General features: G+C 36.4%; 1 protein-coding gene across 1 annotated transcript in view; it reads right to left on the bottom strand.

Moving 5' to 3' along the window:
• Window positions 1-22,126, bottom strand: part of UBE2G1 (ubiquitin conjugating enzyme E2 G1) — a 91,321-nt gene that overhangs the window by 19,461 nt on the left and 49,734 nt on the right. The window contains exons 2-3 of the mRNA XM_081029454.1: window positions 13,328-13,430; window positions 4,798-4,895 (exon numbers count right to left, since the gene is read on the bottom strand). Of these exons, the coding sequence (XP_080885580.1) occupies window positions 4,798-4,895; window positions 13,328-13,430 (201 nt within the window). The remainder of the gene's footprint in view (window positions 1-4,797; window positions 4,896-13,327; window positions 13,431-22,126) is intronic.

Here is a 22,126-nt window from a genome sequence, read left to right as displayed (position 1 = left end):
TTTTATTTGAAAACATGATATTAAATGTTTGTATAGAATTCTATGAGCACCAATTTAAGATCATTTTCCTTTTTTAGAAATTAGCATCATAATCTAGCCTCTTCAATTTTTTACTTTGCGTCATTTCATTTTAAGGTTTAATTTTTAGAATGAGATGTTTTTAGGCTTAATAACTATTACCAAATTACATTTTGAAAAGTATACTGCCATCGGCAGTATATGAGGTGAATTTCATTGCCTCTTCCCTCAGAATTAAGATTTTTCTTTATTGATCATTTTTAAATTTCACAGGTGAAATCTAGTTTAATTAGCTTTCCTAAATGCTTTTGGGGGTGAAAATTTTCCATGTACAGAAACTATACAGATTTCCCCTTTTGTGAAATGTCTGGTCTGTTTTTATCCTTTACCCATTTATATACTCAGTGTTTAGTTTTTTTCCTGCCAAACTGCTTCCTAATTTTCCCCATTTAATTTTTGCCTACTACTTTTTCATTTCAGTGCCCCAATAATATTCTTTATAGTTGGCCTTGTTTTCTGATACAAGATCCATTTAAGAATCTTATATTGCATTTAGTTGCCATTTCTCTTTACACTCCTCTTTCTAGTTTTCAATGTTTATTATTTTGAAACTATAGAACTCTTGTCCCTAACACCCAGCAAATAATTGGCATTCACTACTATTTTTTTAACCACTTGAAACGTTTTACTCCATTTTGAGTTTTAATTCACTTTGCTGTTGGTGTGAAGAAATTTCTCAATCAATTTCCCCATAAATAGCCAGCCAAGTTTCAGAATCAATTACTGAAAAAAAACACATCTCTTCTTCCATCTTAAAACTAAACTACAGAGGGTAAGGGGGGAAGAGGGTGGTTGATGAGGGTAACCAGGATCAAATACATGGTGATGGAAGGAGAACTGACTCTGGGTGGTGAACACACAATGTATATATAGATGATGTAATACAGAATTGTACACTTGAAACCTATGTAACTTTACTAACCATTGTCACCCCCATAAACTTTAATTAAAAACAACAACAACACTAAACTACCTGAACCATACACACCCCTTCAAGCAATCTCCTTTCTCTTAAAGCTGTGCATCCAAAATTATAAAACTCCAATTTACTCTCATCTTCTCTATTTATTCACTACGTGGGTACTCTGTCTTTATTACCTTCCTGGAAACTGGCTTCTGCTCCCCATCAGGATGCTGTGACTATTCTCACAAAGTGGCCTGAAGAACATATTCTCCTAATTACTTTTAAAGTCAGCTCTTCTGGGCCAATCTAACTGATACTGCTGAGAACACCTTCCTGGACACATTTTCCTCCCTTCGTTTCTGTGACACACTTCTTTTCCCTGGTTCTTGACCCATTCTTTCGGTCACTTTCTAGTTTTCCTTTTCCTTGGTCTGACTTTTGATGTTATCTTTATCTCCCAAATTAATCACCTTTTCCCTGGGTAAATTAACTCATTCGTTATATCACAATGTTACCCATCATCTTCCCCCACAACTTTACTAAAATGTCATTAACATACAACATCGTGTAAGTTTAAGGTGCGCTAAGTGATGGTTTGCTACACATTACTTGTCATCTTGATGCCAGTAACTTCCAAGGCCCTAAGCTCACTGCTGAGCCTTGGACTAGTTTTATGTAATTATTTAACTCGATATGGGAAGTGTACCTCAAGCAAAACAAGTCCAAAATTGGATGCATCTAAGCCACACAAAGCTAATCTTTATACTAATTTTTGTAATAGCTTTATTGAGATATAATTCACACATTTGAAGTGCACAATTTAATGGTTTCTAGTATTTTCACAGAGCTGCACAACCATCACCGTAATCACTTTTAGAATATATTGATCACCAAAGAAAAAAACCTTGTACCCATCAGCAATTACTCCTCATTTCCCCCCAACCTTCCTCCGAGCCCTACGCAACCACTAACCTACTTTCTGTCTCTATAGATTTGCCTGTACTGGACATTTCACATAAATAGAACCATACACTATGAGGTCTTTTGTGACTAGCTTTATTTCCTTAGCACAATGTTTTCAAGGTGTACCCATGTCGTAGCACGTGCCAGAACTTCATTCCATTACATGGATATTACATTTTGTTTCTCTGCTTATCAATTGGTAGACACTTGGGTTGTTTCTACTTTTTGGCTATCATGACTAATGCTGCTATGAACAGCCATGTACATGTATTTTGTGGACATGTGTTTTCAAGTTTCTTGGTTATATATCTAGGAGTAGAATTGCTAAGTTATAAGGTAACTTAGCAATTACCTTATATGTTTAGCCTTTTGAGAAACTGCCCCACGGTCTTCAAAAGTGGCTGTACCATTTCCTATTCTTGCCAGTAGTGTATGAGGGTTGTAATTTCCCTGTGTTCTCACCAACACTTGTCTGTCATTTTGATTATAGCCATCCTAGTGGGTATAAAATGGTACCTCACTGTGGTTCTGATCCTACAATTATTTTGTAAATGGTGCTTCAATTCTAAATTCTTACCTCTCCATTACTACCTCCCTGTGGTAGAATTAAGTAAGAATTAACTAAATTTTTCTTCCTGCCACTACACTTAGTTTAAACTTTCATTATCTCTCACCAAAACTATTGGTAAAATCCCCTATCTCCTGGCTATCAGTAGGCCTTCCCTTTTCAATCATTCTTTCATGAATGTAACCTTTCTGGAAGAAAATATAGTCAAGATAAACCTACTATATACAACTTTAAAACTCATTAATTTAATGAATCCCCACAACCTAAAGAACAAAGTTTAAGCCAGGAATTTACATATTCAAAATTCTATTCAAGAATCATATTCTCTAAAAATCAATCCCTAACTTCCTCTTCTATGCTACCAAACATCTTTATAACTACATCACTGCTTCTCTGTTTCACCATTAAGTTTACATATCTGCCTTTGCCTTACAGAGACCATAATATCCTTATAGAAAGAGACCATAACTCATTAATCATCTTTGTAACTCTACTCGTAGCAGATACTGAAATGCTCACTTTTCGTCACATTCCTATTTCAAAATGACTTTTCACTCCTTCCTAGTTTAACTCTTCCTGTACGACTCATCATCTCGGGTATCCTTTCTTCACAAAGTATTCCCTTTCTCAAATCAAGACTTAATTATTTCACTCTCTAACGCCTTCTCACTTGTGGCCTGCAAAACAAAGTCTCTTCAACCTTAAAAAAACAACGCAAAACACTCATTTCATCCATTGTCCTCTTAAACTACCTAGGCCATTGCTGCCCTTCCTCTTAACAGAAGAGAACTGCCAGGTATTGCATACACAAATGCTTTCCTTTAATTCTCACAGGTAGAGAAACTAAGGCTCAAAGAAGCTTTACCTAGAGTTACACAGCTAATCTGTGGTGGAGCCAACAATCAGAACCTTTGTAACATCTTCTTTGAAATAGGTGCAAAGAGATTGCCTATTACACACCAAATAATTCAAGTGAAGCAGGAGAATCTGCCAAAAGCCTAGGAAGAGATGAAAGAAATGTTAAAGCAACAAGAGGTGAATGTCATCAATTCATGCATCCATACATCATGTAGGACTATCGTTAATGCATTCTCCCACAAGTAAATTGTTTGAGACATTCTTCTCCCTCCTTATTGGTACAAAAATAACTATGTGTCTTTTGTGATCACTGTTATCTGAGATGTGATGAAATATGGTGGTTCCCAAAAGTTTTCCATTCACCAGTTCTAGTCTCTCCGAAGACTCATTCGTTTTTCAAGCCATTGGGTTCTAATATATACTCCCTCTCTGTGTAATAAAGCCTTAATTTATTAATTCATCCATTACTCTCTCACTGATTTTCACTTAAATTAATATATAAGGGCTTCTCTTCCTTGCAATTAAAAAAGTCGACTATGAGAAGCAAAATGCAGATTAGTGTAGTAATCTAAAAAGACAACTCTGATTACAAAATACTGATAGTCAAAACTGAGAGGGGGGGTTATCACTGTGTGAGCGGTGTAAATGTCTAGCTACTACATTGTTTTGTACACCTGAAACTAAAAAAAAAAAAAACCCAAAAAACAAAAAGACACTATCGTTGCAAGCTCTGTTATACAAAACAAGACCAGAAGTTCAGGGAGACTGTGTATAAACAAACATAGCTTATCTAGCCTCACCTTTGGCTTACAAAGTGGATTTAAATGTAGCACAGCTTTGGGTAAAAAAGTCAATGTCACCATTCCCTGCACAGCAGTACAGATGCTTTCCAAAGGTTAAAACATACACTATTTTATCTCATTTGACGCACTTCAGTCACCTTATGAGGTAGGTAGCACATTCCTTTTTTACAGCTAAGAATATAGATAAAAAGGTTAAGAGTTGCTTATGGTCTAAGAGCTAAGGTGAAAAAATACAAATAAAAAAATCCAGGTTTAATTACTTCTATGCTCTTTGTAATAATCAATGAGTCACCTAATGCCTTGGAAATTATCTCCTCAATTATAAGAGCTCTATTTAGGCTGAATTGATCATATCACACTCACCAAATCTGCCTCTAGTTTGGAACATGAGTCTCAACAAACCCAAAAACTAAATAAAGAATTATTTTTTTCATATTATCTGTTACTCCTTCTTGTCTAAGGAATCTAACAATACAAGGCCATGTGCATAATGAACACAATGAACTTAGTACAAAAATTCCAAAGCAGTTTCATTGAGAACTATGTCTTTTTTATTGACCCTGAAAACTTCACTGACAGGCTATCATATTTGTAAATGTGAATGTAAAACTAGATAAACTTACCATTTGGGTGCCAGATTTCTGTAATGAATTTCATTTTAGGAGGCCGGAGGGGATAATCTTTTGGGAAAGTGAGATGAGCCTTAAAAACACCACCTTCACTGGAAAAAACAAACAAAAACAAGTTCCTGCTTGTAAGTAGACAATTATTAAAACAAACATAAAACAAGGGTGTTAGTGCTCACACTATAAATTAAATAATGAATAATCTGGATTTCAAGCAGATAATTTACTTACTCAAATACCCAGGTTTAATAAACTGTCATACCTACCACCTTATTAAGCTCTCAAAAAGCTAGTGAAATGAAAGAAAAAGCTTAAAACAGACATCCAGATCAGATCACATTATTGCTGTGCTACAAACCTTTCTTTCTATCACTTCCCGTTGCATTTAAAACAAAATTTAGAAGGTTTAACATTGCCTATACGGGTCAAGTTGCCAGTTTCTCTGTGTGGATCTCAAACTACCACTCTTCTTTCCATTCCAGCCAGTCTTCTTTCTGTTCTTCAAACATAACAAGCTCTTTCTCATCTCAGGCTTATGCGCATTTTTCTGATCCTTGTCTTTATGTGTCAGACACTAGGAGTACACCAGTGACCAAAGTATAGTCTCTCAGGGACTTTACATTCTAGTGACTTTCCAAAGTTGTCCTGTGCCATAGAAGTCCATACACACTGGAGATGTCCCATATCCATGTTGTCCAACACGGCGATCACTGGCCACTGGAAATATGACTAGTACAGCCAAGCAGCTGAATTTTACATTTTATTTAATTGTAATAGTCACATGTGGCTAGTGACTATTGTATTAGTGCAGCTCCAGAGCACTGCCATTTACTTAGAAGTGTTCTTTAAGAAGTGTCAAAAAATACAATGAGTTGTGTATGTTAACAATGAAAATCAGTAAGATTAAAGTCTTATGGGGCAAAAATGCCTAGGTTCCTATGTTATGTCCTTGGTACTCGCTGTTTCCTCTGTTTGAAATATCCTTCCCCCCTTGTTATCATTCAGAGATCAGCTTAAATGTTACCTCTTAAGAACTATTTTACTTGACTACCCAGTTTTAACAGGCCACTATGCCCCTCTATCTCTGGCCTCCTTTTATTTCTTTATCACAACAGCAATTCACACATCTGACTCTTATTGTTCAATGCAGCACCATCAGAGCAGCGCCATATAACTATGTTTGTTTCAGATCAGTGAGAAGTGGAATTCTCAGCTCATTAAATGGCTTCCATTAATTGAACAAACAAGCACTGATTGTCTACTTCTACAAGGCACTGTTCTATGTAAAAGAATACAACAGAGAACAAGATGTTGGAGATCACTGGTTTCATGGCACTTACCATTCTAACGGCAAAGGTACATATCAAGAAAAATATCAGTAATAAGTACTGGAATGATATGAGCAATCAATTGTTAAATTAAAAAAACACACCAAGTTTCTATTGAATAAGCCCATTTGTCTTCAAAAAAAGAAAAAGTGAGGGTATGTTTGTATACAAATAGAAAGGATTATGGGATCTTTTACTTCCTGCTTTGTACATTTCAGTATTGCTTGACTTTTTAACCACAAGTGAGTATTAATTTTTATTGCCTTTTTCTGATATAAAAGCAAGATGGAGAGGGGGGAAGAGAGAGGTAGATCATTAATGCCAAATACTTCTGAACACTTAGAAAACACCACTGGACTCTCAGGATAAAAAGTAACCTTGATTAATACAATTTTGGTAAAAGCAATAGGAAAAAGACTGGAAAGAATTAAAGAAAGAATGAGGTGGTAAAGTACAAGCATAATGAACAGGATGATTTGAGTTTAACTGTTAAAGAAGATGGTAACTAAATGGGAAAGCAGTATAAATGAAAGGCTTTAAAAGAGAGGAAAAACTGATTTGTTTGCAAGTAGATGGAAAGGTGCTGACAGAAAAGACTAGAAATACAAGGAAAAGAATAACTGGGATATTAGAAGAAGAAAGAAAATAAGGGTAGTAAAGGGCCTCACCAAGAAAAGGTGAGGCCTTCTGCACAGAAAAATAACAGACTTTACCTTCTGCATAGAAAAATAACAGACTGAATGTAGTACAGATATCCAAGGCAGAAAAGGGGGAAAATGACAAATTTTATGCCTGCCTTATTGGTCTTAACTTTCGTAATTTATAATATTATCCATTGAAGGGGGAAAAAACATGAATACGAGGAAAATGGAGACTGGAATAGCTGTCATGAAGAGCACAGTGATAAAGAGATTAAAGACATAAGTCTATTTTCTCAGCCTACTTTACCCCAACTGTATAAGCAGGTGCCAAAACTGGCCTTAAGACATTAATTATATGGACTAGTTTTTCAAACTGGGGCAGCAAAACCAACTGAGTCACTAACCAGTTTTCTTCTTAAACAAATAAAATAGAAAACATAGGTATTTATCACAAGTAATGTTTCAGCTATACAATCTACCTACAGGTTTCTATTCACTAAGACATATACACCTAAGTATATACTGAGTCATGAAGTAAAATATTTATGATTTAAAAAGTCTGAGAGCCACAAAACACCAAGAATCGATGTAAAAGGACATCAAAACAGCTGCCACAAAGCCCAAGCACTTTATTCCACTAGTGAGACTATTATTCCTCAATATTCAGTTAGCTTTCCGAGGTCCCTGAATTTTGATTGATTAGGTCCACTTGAAAGCTTTATGTTAGCTGATTGGAATCCCTATCATGAAAAATTACCTTAGTCTCTTACATTATTTTCAATTTTTAACTGTCTATCAAATGTAATTAATCACATTATCCTAAAACATTTTCAGAACACCATTTGCACTCTGCAATGCCCTCACCCTTTTCTGAACCAGTCATGCTGTTCTTACAGTTTTCCTCCTGTAGGTAATCTCCTCCACATCTCTTTTACCTGTTGGAAATCCTGTTTTTTTAAAAAGTCTTGCTCAGTAGTCCCAACTTGTGGGGTGCAATCCTTTGGTGAACAGCTAAATTAGCAAAGAGGAACTAAAAAATCCCACCGGCAATAAAACATTGTAGAATAAATACTGACATATCACATATTCACTGTTTTTCAAATATACCAAGACGCTACTGTGATGAGCAAAGTGAAAATTTATTAAAAGCATCAATGAATTCAAAATATCTTCTCTCATTACATATTATTTTAATCACAGATACTAACAGCACAATTACTAGCATGATGTTCAAAAGAGGTATGCAACCAGGGGTTTCCCATTTGAAAAGGTTGAGAAACCCAGGCCTAGTTCATATTTCTTCCATGAGGCCTGGACTGTTTTTGTATTAAATTATAAAAATCTTACAAGGATCAGATCCTATCTTTCTGCCATATTTACTTTATTTAAATGATATACTGTATCCAGCCATCTGATATTTTGCTCAACATTGTTCTTTTATATATGTGTGTGTGTGTGTGTGTGTGTATGTGTATATATATATATATATTCCTGTTGATACTTGTCTCTTGTTCATTTATTTTATCTGCCACATTGTATAATTTATCCATTACACTCATAAGACATTTGATTGCTTCCTTTTTTTTTATTACAAGCAATGGAACATTGAATATTCTGAACACTTCCTGGGCACAAAGTTTTTACTCTGGAAATGAAATGCTAAGACAAAGTTTATAAGTAACTGTTCAGTCACACAGCTAATGAAAGTGGTACTCAGGGAGCTAAACAAAGATAGTCCCCAAAGCCCATGTTCTTAGGCACTAAATGATAATGACATGGTGCTGCCATTGATCAATCAATTCCTAAGCAGCACAGGCACAAGGTTCATTCACCCCAAACTTTCATTACAAAATTTATGGCGTGTGCCTCTATGTCTTAAACAGAACTGTACAAGAATTTTGTTACTTTACAAAGATGTTAATCAGAGAGTTTGTTTAGTCAACTCTTCATTTTCTATATCCACTCAAGGTAAGGCAATACTACAAAACACATATAACCTTAAGATCCTCCAAATTTCCACACCATTGCCAGGGTAAGAAACCAAATATTTCTTGAACAGACTAGCCATTAATGATAAAAGAAAAAGAGGATAAGAGATAAGGTATACATTCACCATTCACTAATACAAATTTATAAACGTTACAATTACAGTGATATCCAGATCTCCTAGACTTTCTTTAAAAACCTACTGCCATTCCTACCTGAAATTTTTATTCCTGTGGACATGGGTGGCTATCCACACTAGTTAATAATCAGTTGTTTGAAAATAGCAAGTATATTACACCAATTTCAAAATGTCTTTCACAGAAAGACAGCCTCGAGAATCTATTCTTGACAACACTAGAAAGATTAATTAATGGACAGACTAGTAATAAAAATTCAATACCGTGTTAAAGATAAATATAATGGGTAAATTAATACTCATGGCAACTATTAGTCTCAAATACAGTAACACCTGAATATACCCGTTATTGATTACATAGATTATAAAGAGTGTGGACTGCCCTCTAGTGACTAAATGAAGGCTAATGATGCCGCCATAAAATCAGCTTTTAAAGAATTTTAGTAGAGTAGTAATTCTATTATTACATAAATTATCTAATTATTAAGTGGTGAATTAATCACTTAGGATGGGGTACCACCTGAGCCCACATTAACTTACTTTCAATCCTCTGTCCCCCTTCCCCCATTATCAGCCTCTCTGTTCTTCCTAGGCAGTTACTCAAGGTCTATGCATTCACTCCCAGTAGCATTCCTCAAACAACTGGAAGATGGCCTCTACCCTCTACACTGAAATAAGCACAAGAATACCAGTAATTTCCTTACAGTTAAATCTACAAACACTGTTAAATACTTGAGTTTTGATACCTGATATTTGATTCTTAGTAGCATTCTAGAACTCTGACTTCTATAAAACCTTTCCTTTTCTTACACTTCCCTAGCTAATATCCTCGCCTTTCTCAGGGTCTGCTCAGAGGCTGTTGATCTCCCCACTTCAAGCAGCCATGGGCAGCCCCCAAATTCCCAGTCCATTTTTTATGCTACAAAGAAAATTTTTAAATAACATTGTTAAAACCATGTATTTTTGTTGCAGAAATAAAATACAAGTAGGCTGAGGGAAAATACAATTCATAATCCCCAAGTTGTGATACTTAGTAATTCAATGGACATTCTAAAATATAAATTTAACTGGTAACTCCTGCTGTAAAATTCCTCAGTGCCTGTGCTTTGTAATTAGGACAAAAGATAAATTCAAACTCTTTACCATTGTTTATAAATTTCAACTCCCTACCCAACTTCATTTCTTGAAATTCTTTATACTCACTTTACTCAGTTGCCATACCCTTGTTCCATTCCTTTTACACAGGCCCTATGTCTACACAGCTCTCCTTATAAAGTGCTTAATTCCTAGCTTCCCTTCCACTTAGATCCCACTTCCCGCTCACTGCCTTTGCCAGAATATCTGTCTAGTTAATTCTTACCTTGCTGTTGACAGTCCAAAATCTCTTCCATCCCAGAATAATTAATCTAAACCAAATGTGGCAATCTCATTCATCTTGCCAGTTACTGGGGAAGGAATGAGCAAGTGATTCAATTCTGACAAATGAGACAAGAAGCAGAGTCTGCTGGAGAACTTCCAGAAGAAAAAAAAAAGGTTTCTACGTTGCATAAGAAATACACAAAACACAGAAACAAACGACCTTCTCTTCTTTCTTTGGGTGATATTCTGAAATGCTCAAAACTGCTCTAAACATTTTGCTACCAGCATCAGGACAACAAATTATTCAAAGTATTCGAAGCCAGTTAAAATCAGATTTCTGTTGCTTGTAGCCAAAAAGCCTACTAATACAGTTACTAACTCTTCAGTTCCCATTTTAGACATCTTTTCCTCTAGGAAAAATCCCCTGACACATAAAAAACCTGCCATGAGTTCTCATGATACCTTATGCCTATTCCCATATCATGGCTGTCATCAAAGTATATGAAAGTATATGAAATGACTATGCAATGATCTGTTTTGTGAACTAAAGTGTAACCTCTTTGGGAGCAGTGACTATTAGCTAATTCAAGGTCATGTTCTCAGCATCTAGCATAAGAGTGGTCAAAAAATATTTGAGGGGTGGCCAGTTAGCTCAGTTGGTTAGAGCGTGGTGCTGCATGGGCCACTGTGAGGTGCGCCCTCCCTTAAAAAAGTAAAAAAAAAATTGCAACTAAATGAATGAGCAGTATAAATGTCAGTATAATGCTTTATTTTTGAAATTATTCTAAGTAGGACATTGCCAAAAGGGGTGGCCTAAATTTAATAAGTTTTAAACAATAAATCTTAGAAATCTCTTTTCTGAGGGCTTCAAAAATAATTTTATAACTTCTAGCACATGAATCTTAGAAACGGTCGTTAATAAAAAGAAATCACATCTGGGTAATTTTGGATGCTTATTATAATTATCTGTCAATGCATTAAGGCTTCATTACTCACAGGATGTTCAAAGTACGCGTGGCACTGAGGTTAAACTATAGCCCAGGTGCCGCCAGGGCTCTCAGCAGGAAGGGACAGTGGCTGCCAGTTGTCTCATCTGTAGGTCCACACTCAAGAGGAGGTGCCACAAACGCTTCTGCTAGCCACATCTCAGATCAACAGCCATCACTTTTAAAATGTATATGAAGGCCAGAAATAGGTTTTTATTGGTGGACATAAGGGCCTGTTCATTAGCACAATGAATATTAAAAAGTGGTTCTCTTTGGTGAGCTGAAGGTACACAAAATATACATGGATCAGCTGATAATATTTCGGGATACTTGCCACCACTGTGTAAAAAAGTGTTAAGGATCCTGTGAGGTTCTCAGAGATGGAGCACAAGCCTGGATGATAACCAATCCTTTATACAGATATCAGTCTAGAAAAATCGCTCTCATAATCTCCTATCAACTGTGGGAGTAACAAGATTCCATCACTGAAATGTTGTTGTGTCTCTCCTGAGTAAACCTTCACGCAATGTGTTTCATTGTAAAACCTAGAAAAACAGACCTGAACTTCATTAGGCTCATAAACCAAACCAGGATACACGTATGGTTTTGTGTACAAAATTTGGTAAGAAATTACCCTTCTAATAACATTTAATAGGTTGTGGAGGAATACTTCTAGAATGGTTTTCGGTGGCTACTGTTATCCACCAAACTACCACTGTGGTTATTTTGAGTTATTTTAGTTTGCAACAACCAATGCAAACATACCACTGGGAAATACATCAGCAAAAATTCTGATTGGCAATAGGTATGACAAAACATAAATCATTTTTTCAAACTATAGAAAACCCCAAAATCCACACTACAGCTCAACTCTGTTATATACCAGTCTCCTCTGGTACAGAAGTAGCTCTGAGTTTTCTTTTCCATCACGTTTATGGTGAGAAGGATCTTAGAAGACCTAAACATGAGCAACTTGACCATCACAAAAAAATGTCTGATGTATCCAAATCCTTGCCGGCTTAGTATCATCAAGGGTCGCAGTTGAGTGAGAAAGTGAGTCCCCGAAGAAACTCAGATCTATATTTGTCCCTGCGGTCCCTCAGTTGCATGGCTTTGAGAAGGTAGCTGCATTTTCCTCCAATATTTCAACTTCTATAAAAAGTATGGAACGCGAACCAGTCAGGTACAAGATAGTCATGATCCCTTTTATGGACAATTAAATATTAGTAAGTTTAGGTTAGTCTGCAAACACTCGGAGCAGAAAATAAGACTGTAGTCTCTGAATTTAGAAATGTATTACATAAAACATTTAAGAAATTCCATCTCTTTTTCTCTATTGTTCTTTGATACCACTACATTCTGCTATCTATCTTTACATCAGTTAACAGTGATTCATTAAAAATGGTGAACTGTAATAATCACTTTTAAAAACCAGGAAAAGGTGACCACTAGTTCACTTTACAGTGAGAACACTTTTGTTCTGAACAGTCTTCTTCAGGGACCCAAGAGAACCACTAAAACTGATGATCTTGAAAGTTCTTTCCAGCCTGCTTGAGACATGATGTGTACACCATGCTCTGTGTGAAATCTCCCAGATGTATACTACGCTATAATTGAACCGATAAAGTGTTAAGAATGGTAAAGCCTTATCTTCAAAATTATAATGTTCCCTTTCCCGGCAAGGCATGGTAAGCACAAGGGAAAGGAAGAGGGAGAAACATTTCGATAAAGAATTTTCTTCTTCCCCTAATCTGCCAAAATTAAACCGATTTCTGGGATACAAGTAAAACACATATGTTATTTATATATAACCTCACCGTAAAGATAGCTTTTCTGTAATAAATTTATTCTAGATATTGAACATATCTGAACTTCTGAAACTATTACATATTTAAGAAAGCAACAGGTTTTAGGCATTAGAATTTCAAGCAGAACACAAAAACCCTAGACACGATCATTCAGTACAAGTAATACTAAATATAGCCATTTCACCTGCTCTTTAAAAAATAATTTCACTTCAGTTTGCCAAAATAGTTTATATTTCAATGACTTAAAAGAGCTCCACTTTGATGTCAGTTCCATTGTACTTACTAAAGTGTATCTGGAGGACCAATAATAAGGACTTCCCATCGGTAGAGATCATTGTCATCTATTAAACCTGCTGAAAAGCCTTCCACTGGATTTTTGTTGAGTTCTGTGGAGAAAGGAAAATTTGATCAAAACTTTTAAGCACATAATTTTCACCCAACAGGTAAAACTACAATACTTGAATATACATGTTATAAATTGTAAACTGTTAAATGGCTACATAGGAATGCATTAGCAAAATGCTACCTGATGCCCAAAACATTTCCAATTCTCTAACAAAAAAAGCAATGGGCAAAGCAAGCTACCCAGAAGATCAAATTCTACTGCCCTCTTATTTCTACCCTGGTTTCCAGCTAGGTTCTACCATTCTAGGCAGCCCTCTAGTGGTACAGAGCTACAGTAGTGTAGAGAGCTTGTTAAAATGCAGATGTCCAGGCCCATCTTGCAGAGACTCTGCTTTAAAAGGAGATCAACCCAGTACCTCTGGTAAGTTTTATGCTGTGGTCTTTCAGAAAGACCAACAGAGTGCCTAACCCCTTTCCTTGGAATTTACTGAGCTTCACCAACCTTCATTTGTACTATCTATATATCTATTTGACAACTCCTCTGTATTCTTGGAGATACACACGTACAGTTGGTGTTCATGTGTGGCCTGTCGGCTCTGAGCACAGAGAGCACGGGCTCCATGTGTGTCCTGCCTGCATGCTGATACCTCTGCCCGCCACAGCTTCCAGAACACAACACTGGCTTAATACCTGGAGCCTACAATCAAAAGATTTTTCTCTTCCAGACAGAGTGCTCTGGCATGAATGGAGGAGGATGGAGGTTGGGGATAAGAACAGAGGTAAAGCACTAATGAGGGTGGGGGACAGAGGCCAAGAGGGGACCTTAGAAGAGCAGGTGAGGAGGAGTGCGAAGTCTAAACCGTCCCCGATGACAAAGGGCTTAATAAGGTAATGATCTATTGATGGTGGACATCATGTAAGGAATTTAACAGCTTTAATGAGTTATAACTGACATTCAGTGAACTACATATTTAAAGCATGCAATTTGATACATATTGATATATGTATATACCTGTGAATCAATCACAATTATGAGAAGATAGAAACATGTATACAAATCACCAATGGGAAGCTCACACAGAGCACCAATTGGCTGAAACTGGGAAGTGGAGGGATAAAGTATGTGCGAGAGGAGAGCAGCTCAGAAAAAACCTGCTGGGAGTCCCAACAGGTTTGTCATTCTTATATAATGCCTGCCATCCTCTTCAAGGAGCTCGCTCAGTCTAATGATAAAAGTAAGTATAATACAACTCAAAGTACTATAAAAGACTGAACAAAGTGTGTTGGTAATTGAGAAGATATAAATTTTTTGAGGAATCAGAGGTGGTGTTATTTTAACTAGGATTTAACACCTCAAAATGCAAGGGAAGCACAGAAAGGGCCAAAAGTGAAAATTTATTTACATTTAAACATGAATGGCTTCTTTTCTCAAAATTTGAAGGGAAATTTTTTATAAGTCTAATATTTTTACCTAACAGGCAAAGTGGACTTTCATAAATAGTTTTAAATCAGTACTGTATTTCAAAAAACAAGAAAAGCACTATACTTTTAAATATCTATTCTAAGACATAAAAAAAGATAACTGAAAATGAAAAGACATTGAAACAGGAATTACATTTTACCCTTGCTATTTTGTTTAGTTTATGCATGCAAACATTTACTGAGTGCAAATACGCTGCAGACATACAGGAAAAGTGATGCAAGTCCGACTTGTACGATCAATCGAGGGACAGGGTAGAGCACAAACAACCACAAAACGGGCGGTTATTTTCTACACCGAGTTCTCATTTCCAACCTTTTTCTAGATAAACACTATTATATTACTCGGACCATTTTCTCTGCACTGTATACAAGAGTCTTGTGGAAGATGCCATCATTTACCCAGAAATCACCAGTTGTTGCATTTTCCATCAGAAGTCTAGTGCAGTTTTATAAATATAAGTGGCCAAGCTTTGAAATTAGCATATATGGTCAAAATTACGCTTGAAAATTTCCTTCCACTTCCCAAAAAGTGTATCATCGCTTCACATTAAGTTCTTAAAATCTTTGGCACATTCTTTCCATTCTTTTCTTCTATAGGAGTGATCGTGTCCACTGCCTGTTTCAGGGTAATACAAAAGCAACGCTGAAGAATGTGCAACATCACTTTTTGTCATGGCTTTTGCCCCTAACACGGATCCTCATGCGTCTAGATCCACGGATAGTTAACCCGTTTAATCTACCTACAGTTTCAGATCGTTACCATACGTTCATTAACACTTCCTTCAAGGTCCAGTTCAAGTACCATCTTCCTCCAAGAGGCCTTCCCTAAATAATTCACCAAATAATCTTCTTTTGACTTCTACTACATTCCTATTAATTATACTTTTAGTCTGTACTACACCACCTGGCACTTAACTATCAGCTCCTGATTCCCACAGAAGTAAACAGGAAATTACAATGTGTAGCTCCAACATTAGTACAGGAAGTTGGAGGGGCACAACATTATAATCATGAAGACACAGAAAGGGCTTCTAAAAAGAGGAGACATCTGAAATTTAAAAAAAAAGATTCAGTGGCGAAGTACAAGGATTAGACAGAGGAGCACACACAAAACCTTGAACTATGGAGATCAGTATATGGCTAGAACCAGGAGGCAGATGCAGTTAAAACCTGACAGAATGTCAGGAGCTAGACAGCAAAGTCTTTGTAAGCCATGTAAATCTGGACTTTGTCCAGAGGGCTAGCATGAGCTGGGTTTGTGTTGTTGTTTTGTTTTATTTTGTTTTGTTTTTAAAACAATGAAGTAACCTCAGGAGCTTTCCATTTTCAAAAACCAATCTTGCAGTGTGTGAAAGATGACATGGAATAAGGTCATGGTGATGACAAAACAAAACAAAAAGGAAGCTATTCAAGTAATCCTGGAAAGTGTAGCTTTACTATATGGTAGTGGGAATAATGATGGAAAACAGGGATATTTAGGAGATAGACTCAATAAAGCTTGGTGACGTGGGGGTTAAAATAATAAGTCAAAAATCACACACAACTCCTCAAAGAGTTAAACACAGAGTTACCACATAACCCAGCAATTCCACTCCCAGGTATATACCCCAAGGGAAATGAAAACATCTGTCCACATAGGAAGTTGTACACAAACATTTATATAGCATCATTACTCATAACAGTCAAAATATGTAAGCCCAAATGTCCATCAACAAATGAATGGATAAACAAATTATGGTATACACATGCAATGTTATATTATTCAGCCATAAAAAAGGGAGTGAAATACTGATACATGCTACAACTTAAACGAACCTCAAAAACATCAGGCTAAGTTTAAGAAACCAGACACAGCAGGTCACATATTCTATGACTCCTTTGATATAGCCAGAAATGGCAAATCCACAGACAGAAAGCAGAATAGACCTCACCAAGGGAGGGGGAGGGAGAAATGGGGTGTGATTACTTAATGGGTTTGGGGGCATGAGGGGGTGATGAAAAAGTTTTGAAACTAAAGAGAGGTGGTGGTTGCACACTGTGAATACACTAAATACCACTGAACTATACACTTTAAAACGGTTAATTATATGTTATTTTAATTTCAACTCAATTTTTTTAAATGACAAACAGGTTTCTGTACAGAGCTACTGGGCAGGAGTACGTTCATTCTCTGAAATGGGAAACATGAAGATGTGCTGATTTGAGAGGGAAGGGGAAGAAATGAGGATAAGTTTAGTTTTAAATGCCTATGAGGCATAAATATGTTGCTTCAAGAAGAAATTTGAGCTAATAATAGAGATTTGGGGTTTATCAGAGCATTGCTGATGACTGAAGTCATAAGACTGACGTCATCCAAGGATGAGCATTAAGTGTAAAGCACAGAGGATCTAACTGAATGAATCCTAGAAAACCAGTATTTAGGAGGCAAAAAAGAACAGGCTACAAAAGTGAATGAGAAGGGTAAGACAAAAGTAGGAAGAAAATGAGGAAAAAGCTGTGTCAAAGAAGCCAAGGGAGATGCATTTCAAGGAGGAAGTTGCCACCAAAGATAAACACACTGCTCAGGAAAGAGGGGTCTAAATTCAGTCCACTGGGATTAGTAAAAAGGCCAAAGGCTGCTGTAGGCATAAGTAGTTTCAGTGTAATGGCAGGGCTGAGTCCATGCAGGAAACAATTGACAAAAGAAGGTGAAATAGGGCGGGCCGGTAGCTCAGGCGGTTAGAGCTCCAGGTTACTAACTAGGAAGGCTGCCGGTTCGATTCCCACATGGGCCAGTGGGCTCTCAACCACAAGGTTGCCCGTTCAATTCCTCGAGTCCCACAAGGGATGGTGGGCTCCACCCCCTGAAACTAAGATTGAACACGGCACCTTGAGCTGAGCTGCCGCTGAGCTCCTGGATGGCTCAGTTGGTTGGAGAGGGTCCTCTCAACCACAAGGTTGCCGGTTAGACTCCCGCAAGGGATGGTGGGCTGTGCCCCCTGCAACTAGCAACGGCAACTGGACCTGGAGCTGAGCTGCGCACTCCACAACTGAGACTGAAAGGACAACAACTTGAAGCTGAACGGCACCCTCCACAACTAAGATTGAAAGGACAACAACTTGACTTGGAAAAAAGTCCTGGAAGTACACACTGTTCCCCAATAAAATCTAAAAAAAAGAAAAGTGAAATAGAAAAATATGAATGGAAACTTTTTCTATAAGTTTGTGGATGGAAAAGTGTAGAGTAGCCATAGGTAGATAAAATTCAAACAGTTTTTAATGGGAAAGGCCACAGAAAGATGTTTAAACATCCTATCTGTTTTAAATGTCGATAGGGATATCACACACTACCTTCAAATCCCAATGGATTTATAAACAAACGATAAAAGTTAACTGAAAGAAAACACAGAATTTTTTTTTTTTACATAATCTCGGGTAGAGGTGGCCTTCCTAAGCAGAACACAAAACTCAAGTTAGATGATACGACACAAAATATTTTAAATCCAGTGTAGCAATATATTTTAAACACAAATGAGAGACTGGGGAGAACATCTGCAACATAATAGGTAGAGGTCTAATATCCCTAACACCTGAAAATCAAAAGACAGGAAACACACAAAGGGTACAAACACAATAGGGAGAAAATGGAAATAGCTAACAAAACACAAAAATCTAACCTGCTTAAGGCAAATATTTAAACCAAGAAGTGCCCATGCTTGGGTTTCTCCTTATACTGCCTTAGATACTGCAGAGAAGTTTTGAATGTGACGAAGATGAAGATACATCTTTTCTGAGAGCTACCTGGACAAAGAATTGGAAAGAGCTAGAAAGAGCTCTCTTTCCCACAAATCATGAATTCTAAAACAAAACTGTAAAGTTCTAAAGCAGGCAAAACTAATCAATAGTATTCAAAATCAGGAGAATAGTTGTCTTTTTCTTTTTCCTTTGGAAGGGGGAATAAGAGTAGCATCTGGGAGGAGCCATGAAAGGGATTTTTCTGGGGTGCTGGTAATGGCATGCTGTACATAACACTTAGGCACTTTTCTGTGGTTGTGTTATACTTCAGTTTTTTAAAACAGTAAACATGGAGCGTCATGATTGTTAAATGAGAATTACTTATGTATGATGTGACTCTGGAAATCACTGGGGGCCGGAGAGGTCTATAAACCATGAACAAAAAGAAAACCAAAGACAAGGAAATGTCCTGGAGAATAATGATTTCGATAGGTATAAGTAATGGAAAATAATGCACGAGCAGACTTACTACATGATAGTGTCATTATTCAAGAAGAAGACTAAATGAGAATGAGAGTGTTTGAAAAGTAAAAACTCTATAGTCCTGAATTTGAATTGGAAGGATGAATTCATGATACAGCTTTAAAAATTCTGAGTTCTGTCCACTGAAAACATCCTAGAAAAAAATGACCTACCCTGTAGCAGTAAGTATTCCTAGTGCCCAAAATATGGTCTCCAAATATGATTAACCCTTAAAGGGATCAGGGCTCTTCAGAGAAATGGCTGGTTCCAGGTCTGGGGCAGGAAATGCTGTAAGCTCATCTCATACATAACAGATGAAAAAAAAACAAGTAATACCATGGTCTTGTTAAAAGGACTCAGCCAACTTCAAGAGGCTCCACTGGACAAATATGGAGACAATTTGAATATCGATAGTTAATAAACATATTTATGTTTCAGTCCATGAGTTTATAAACAGTGATATAGGAAACAAAGTAATTGGTCCCCATTACAGGATGGTAGTAAACTATTTTGTTATTTTGAAAACCAATTAAAAACGCAAACACATCAAATTTTATTCTTCCTTTTTTGTACAAATTGGATTACCAAGTAATCAAATAGTATCTACCATTTGATCAAATGAAGTATCTATCACTCTACAGAAACAGTCCAGTTAAAAAACTACTTGTAACATTGACATATTGTCATCTTAATCTAGGCATTAAAAAAAACAACACACAACCAGACATTTTGTCTCCTGATAAACAATGAAACCACTATTTATCTGAGGTGATCTCACCTGACTCACAAACCTGAACCTGTTCAAGCCACTAGACACAATTACCAATTTACAGAAAATACAGACAGAAAATTATGTTTAAGGACATCTATGGGATACAATTAGCAAAATCTACACTGCAGGAAATTCTAAAGGACAAGGCCTGGAATCTTTAGTAAGTACACTGCAAGGGAACAAAAGAGAAGACTGAATTCAAACTTTAAAAGAATGTCTGACACGAGTGAAAATTTGCAGGCTGACTAGTTATTAAGATATTAATGTAATATTAACAATATTAAATTATTTTTTAACGTGTGGTAATATTAATGCGGTTTTTACCTCCATTTTAAAAGGCATAAATATTTAGAGATACTGAAATATTGACAGACAAATGATGGTGATATTTGGGATGGGCTTCAAAACTGTATGAAGTAGAGCGAGATTAAACAGGACTGGTTCTGACCTAATAACTATTGAGGTTAAGGGAGAACGTGTAGCTTCATTACACCAGTCAGACTACTTTGGTATTATTATATGTTTAAAATTTTTCTGAATAAAAGTTTTTCAAAAAATAATGCTGAAAAGGCAATTTAATGTAGTCTAAAAGTTTCATAATATTTTGTCAATCATGTGAAAATAGACCTTCACTGTGCCTCAGGAAAAATGAGATCTCAGAACAACAACATTCAAAGATCCAAATACTATCATTTTATACTTAACTATTAAGGAAATAGGCTACTTTAACTGTAAATATACTTTGCCAAGACCAATGACTGACTAAGTCTAACAGTTACAAAGCCAAATACAAACTGATTATTTATAGCCCACCACTGATTTTCCTTTGTGTCTGGGTAGTTGTAGTCTCCTGTTCCAGGAATGTACATTCCTGTCAAGTTTATTTATGGAACACACAGCTGGCTGTAAGGTGCATTTCTGTAAAGTGACTATTTTTATACCAGCTTCATTTTGAACTTCTGAAATCACAGATAGAACCTTTTATCGGGACACTACTAATTACCCCTCCAAAGTATTGAGATGGTTTGTCCAAATAATTTACCTTATAATCAGAGGAAGAAATTGCCATATTACTTTAAAACATCACAAGCCTAGTCACCGAAACTAACAGCAAAAGCATTCCTTTCCTGCAAGCTTCCATTAATTAATCAGTATTTTAAAAAGTAATGTATCAGCAAACAACTGCAAACGTTTACTTTATTTCCTCCATCGATCTAAAGATGCATCAATTTAATCATCTTTACCGATTTGTGGTAAACTTTGAGGTTTGCTTAAAACTGGAATTTTTTTTCTTTACTTAATGCCATAGGCTAGGGCTAGAGCTCGCTGATTTCCTAATCCAAAGCATTTTCAACCCCGATGAATTTCTTATACGATGCTTCAAAAACACAAGGCAAATAGGACAGACAAGCCAAACAGGTCAGAGATCATACTTTGCAACGATTTTGCCAATATGCTTTGGAAAGATATGCTTGGGAGAATTCTGGAGCACGTTCCCAAAATAACACTTAAGGAAATTCTGCTGCCTACAGTATTTCACCTTGCTTATACCCTCTTCAAACACTTCTCTAAGGGCTCTTCAACATTAAGTCCTAAATATGTTGTGGCTTGTGCTTAAATTAAATACAGTGGCATCATCATACATGTGTGCCAAGATTTGCTACAGCAGGAATTCCCCAGTCCAGAAATTGTATGCCTGGACACTGCAGTCTATAGTTTTATATAAACTCCAACCTACTTGTGATCTCATCTATTTTTTGAAAATAAATTTAATGAAGACGAAAGTCTGAGAGAATTGTGAATTTTATTTCACAGTAGAAAATTTGGAACATAATTTATGGCACAGAGTGTGATATTACTTCAGGACAGGGTTTGGGTGCCAACTCTCTCACTGGTCTTATCATCTTAAATAAGACTTTTTTTTTCTGTTTTTGAGTATCATTTTCCTTATTACTAAAGTATGGTAAAACCCATGGTGGTGTTTGCAAGACAGCTGACAGATATTGTATATGTGAAAGGTTCTCTACCTTAGAGTACAATAAATGTAACTTGTCTATTTTCCTCCGTTAAAATTGTTCATTAGAATACAAGGTATTCAAGGAAAAGAATCAAATCAGTATCCTTTATAATCTCAAGAACAAGCCCTACTTTAAATACTTCTTTTGGGAAATACCAGGGACCCCCAAACATCATACCCAACGGCTTGTTTCTACTAGGAGCTGCCAAACAAGGCTTAACCCCCGGGCC

The sequence above is a fragment of the Rhinolophus hipposideros genome, assembly GCF_964194185.1.
Source record: "Rhinolophus hipposideros genome assembly, chromosome: 20".
Taxonomy (NCBI): Eukaryota; Metazoa; Chordata; class Mammalia; order Chiroptera; family Rhinolophidae; genus Rhinolophus; species Rhinolophus hipposideros.
Note: the sequence above shows the minus strand (reverse complement) of the source record. Positions and strands in the feature narration are given on the sequence as shown.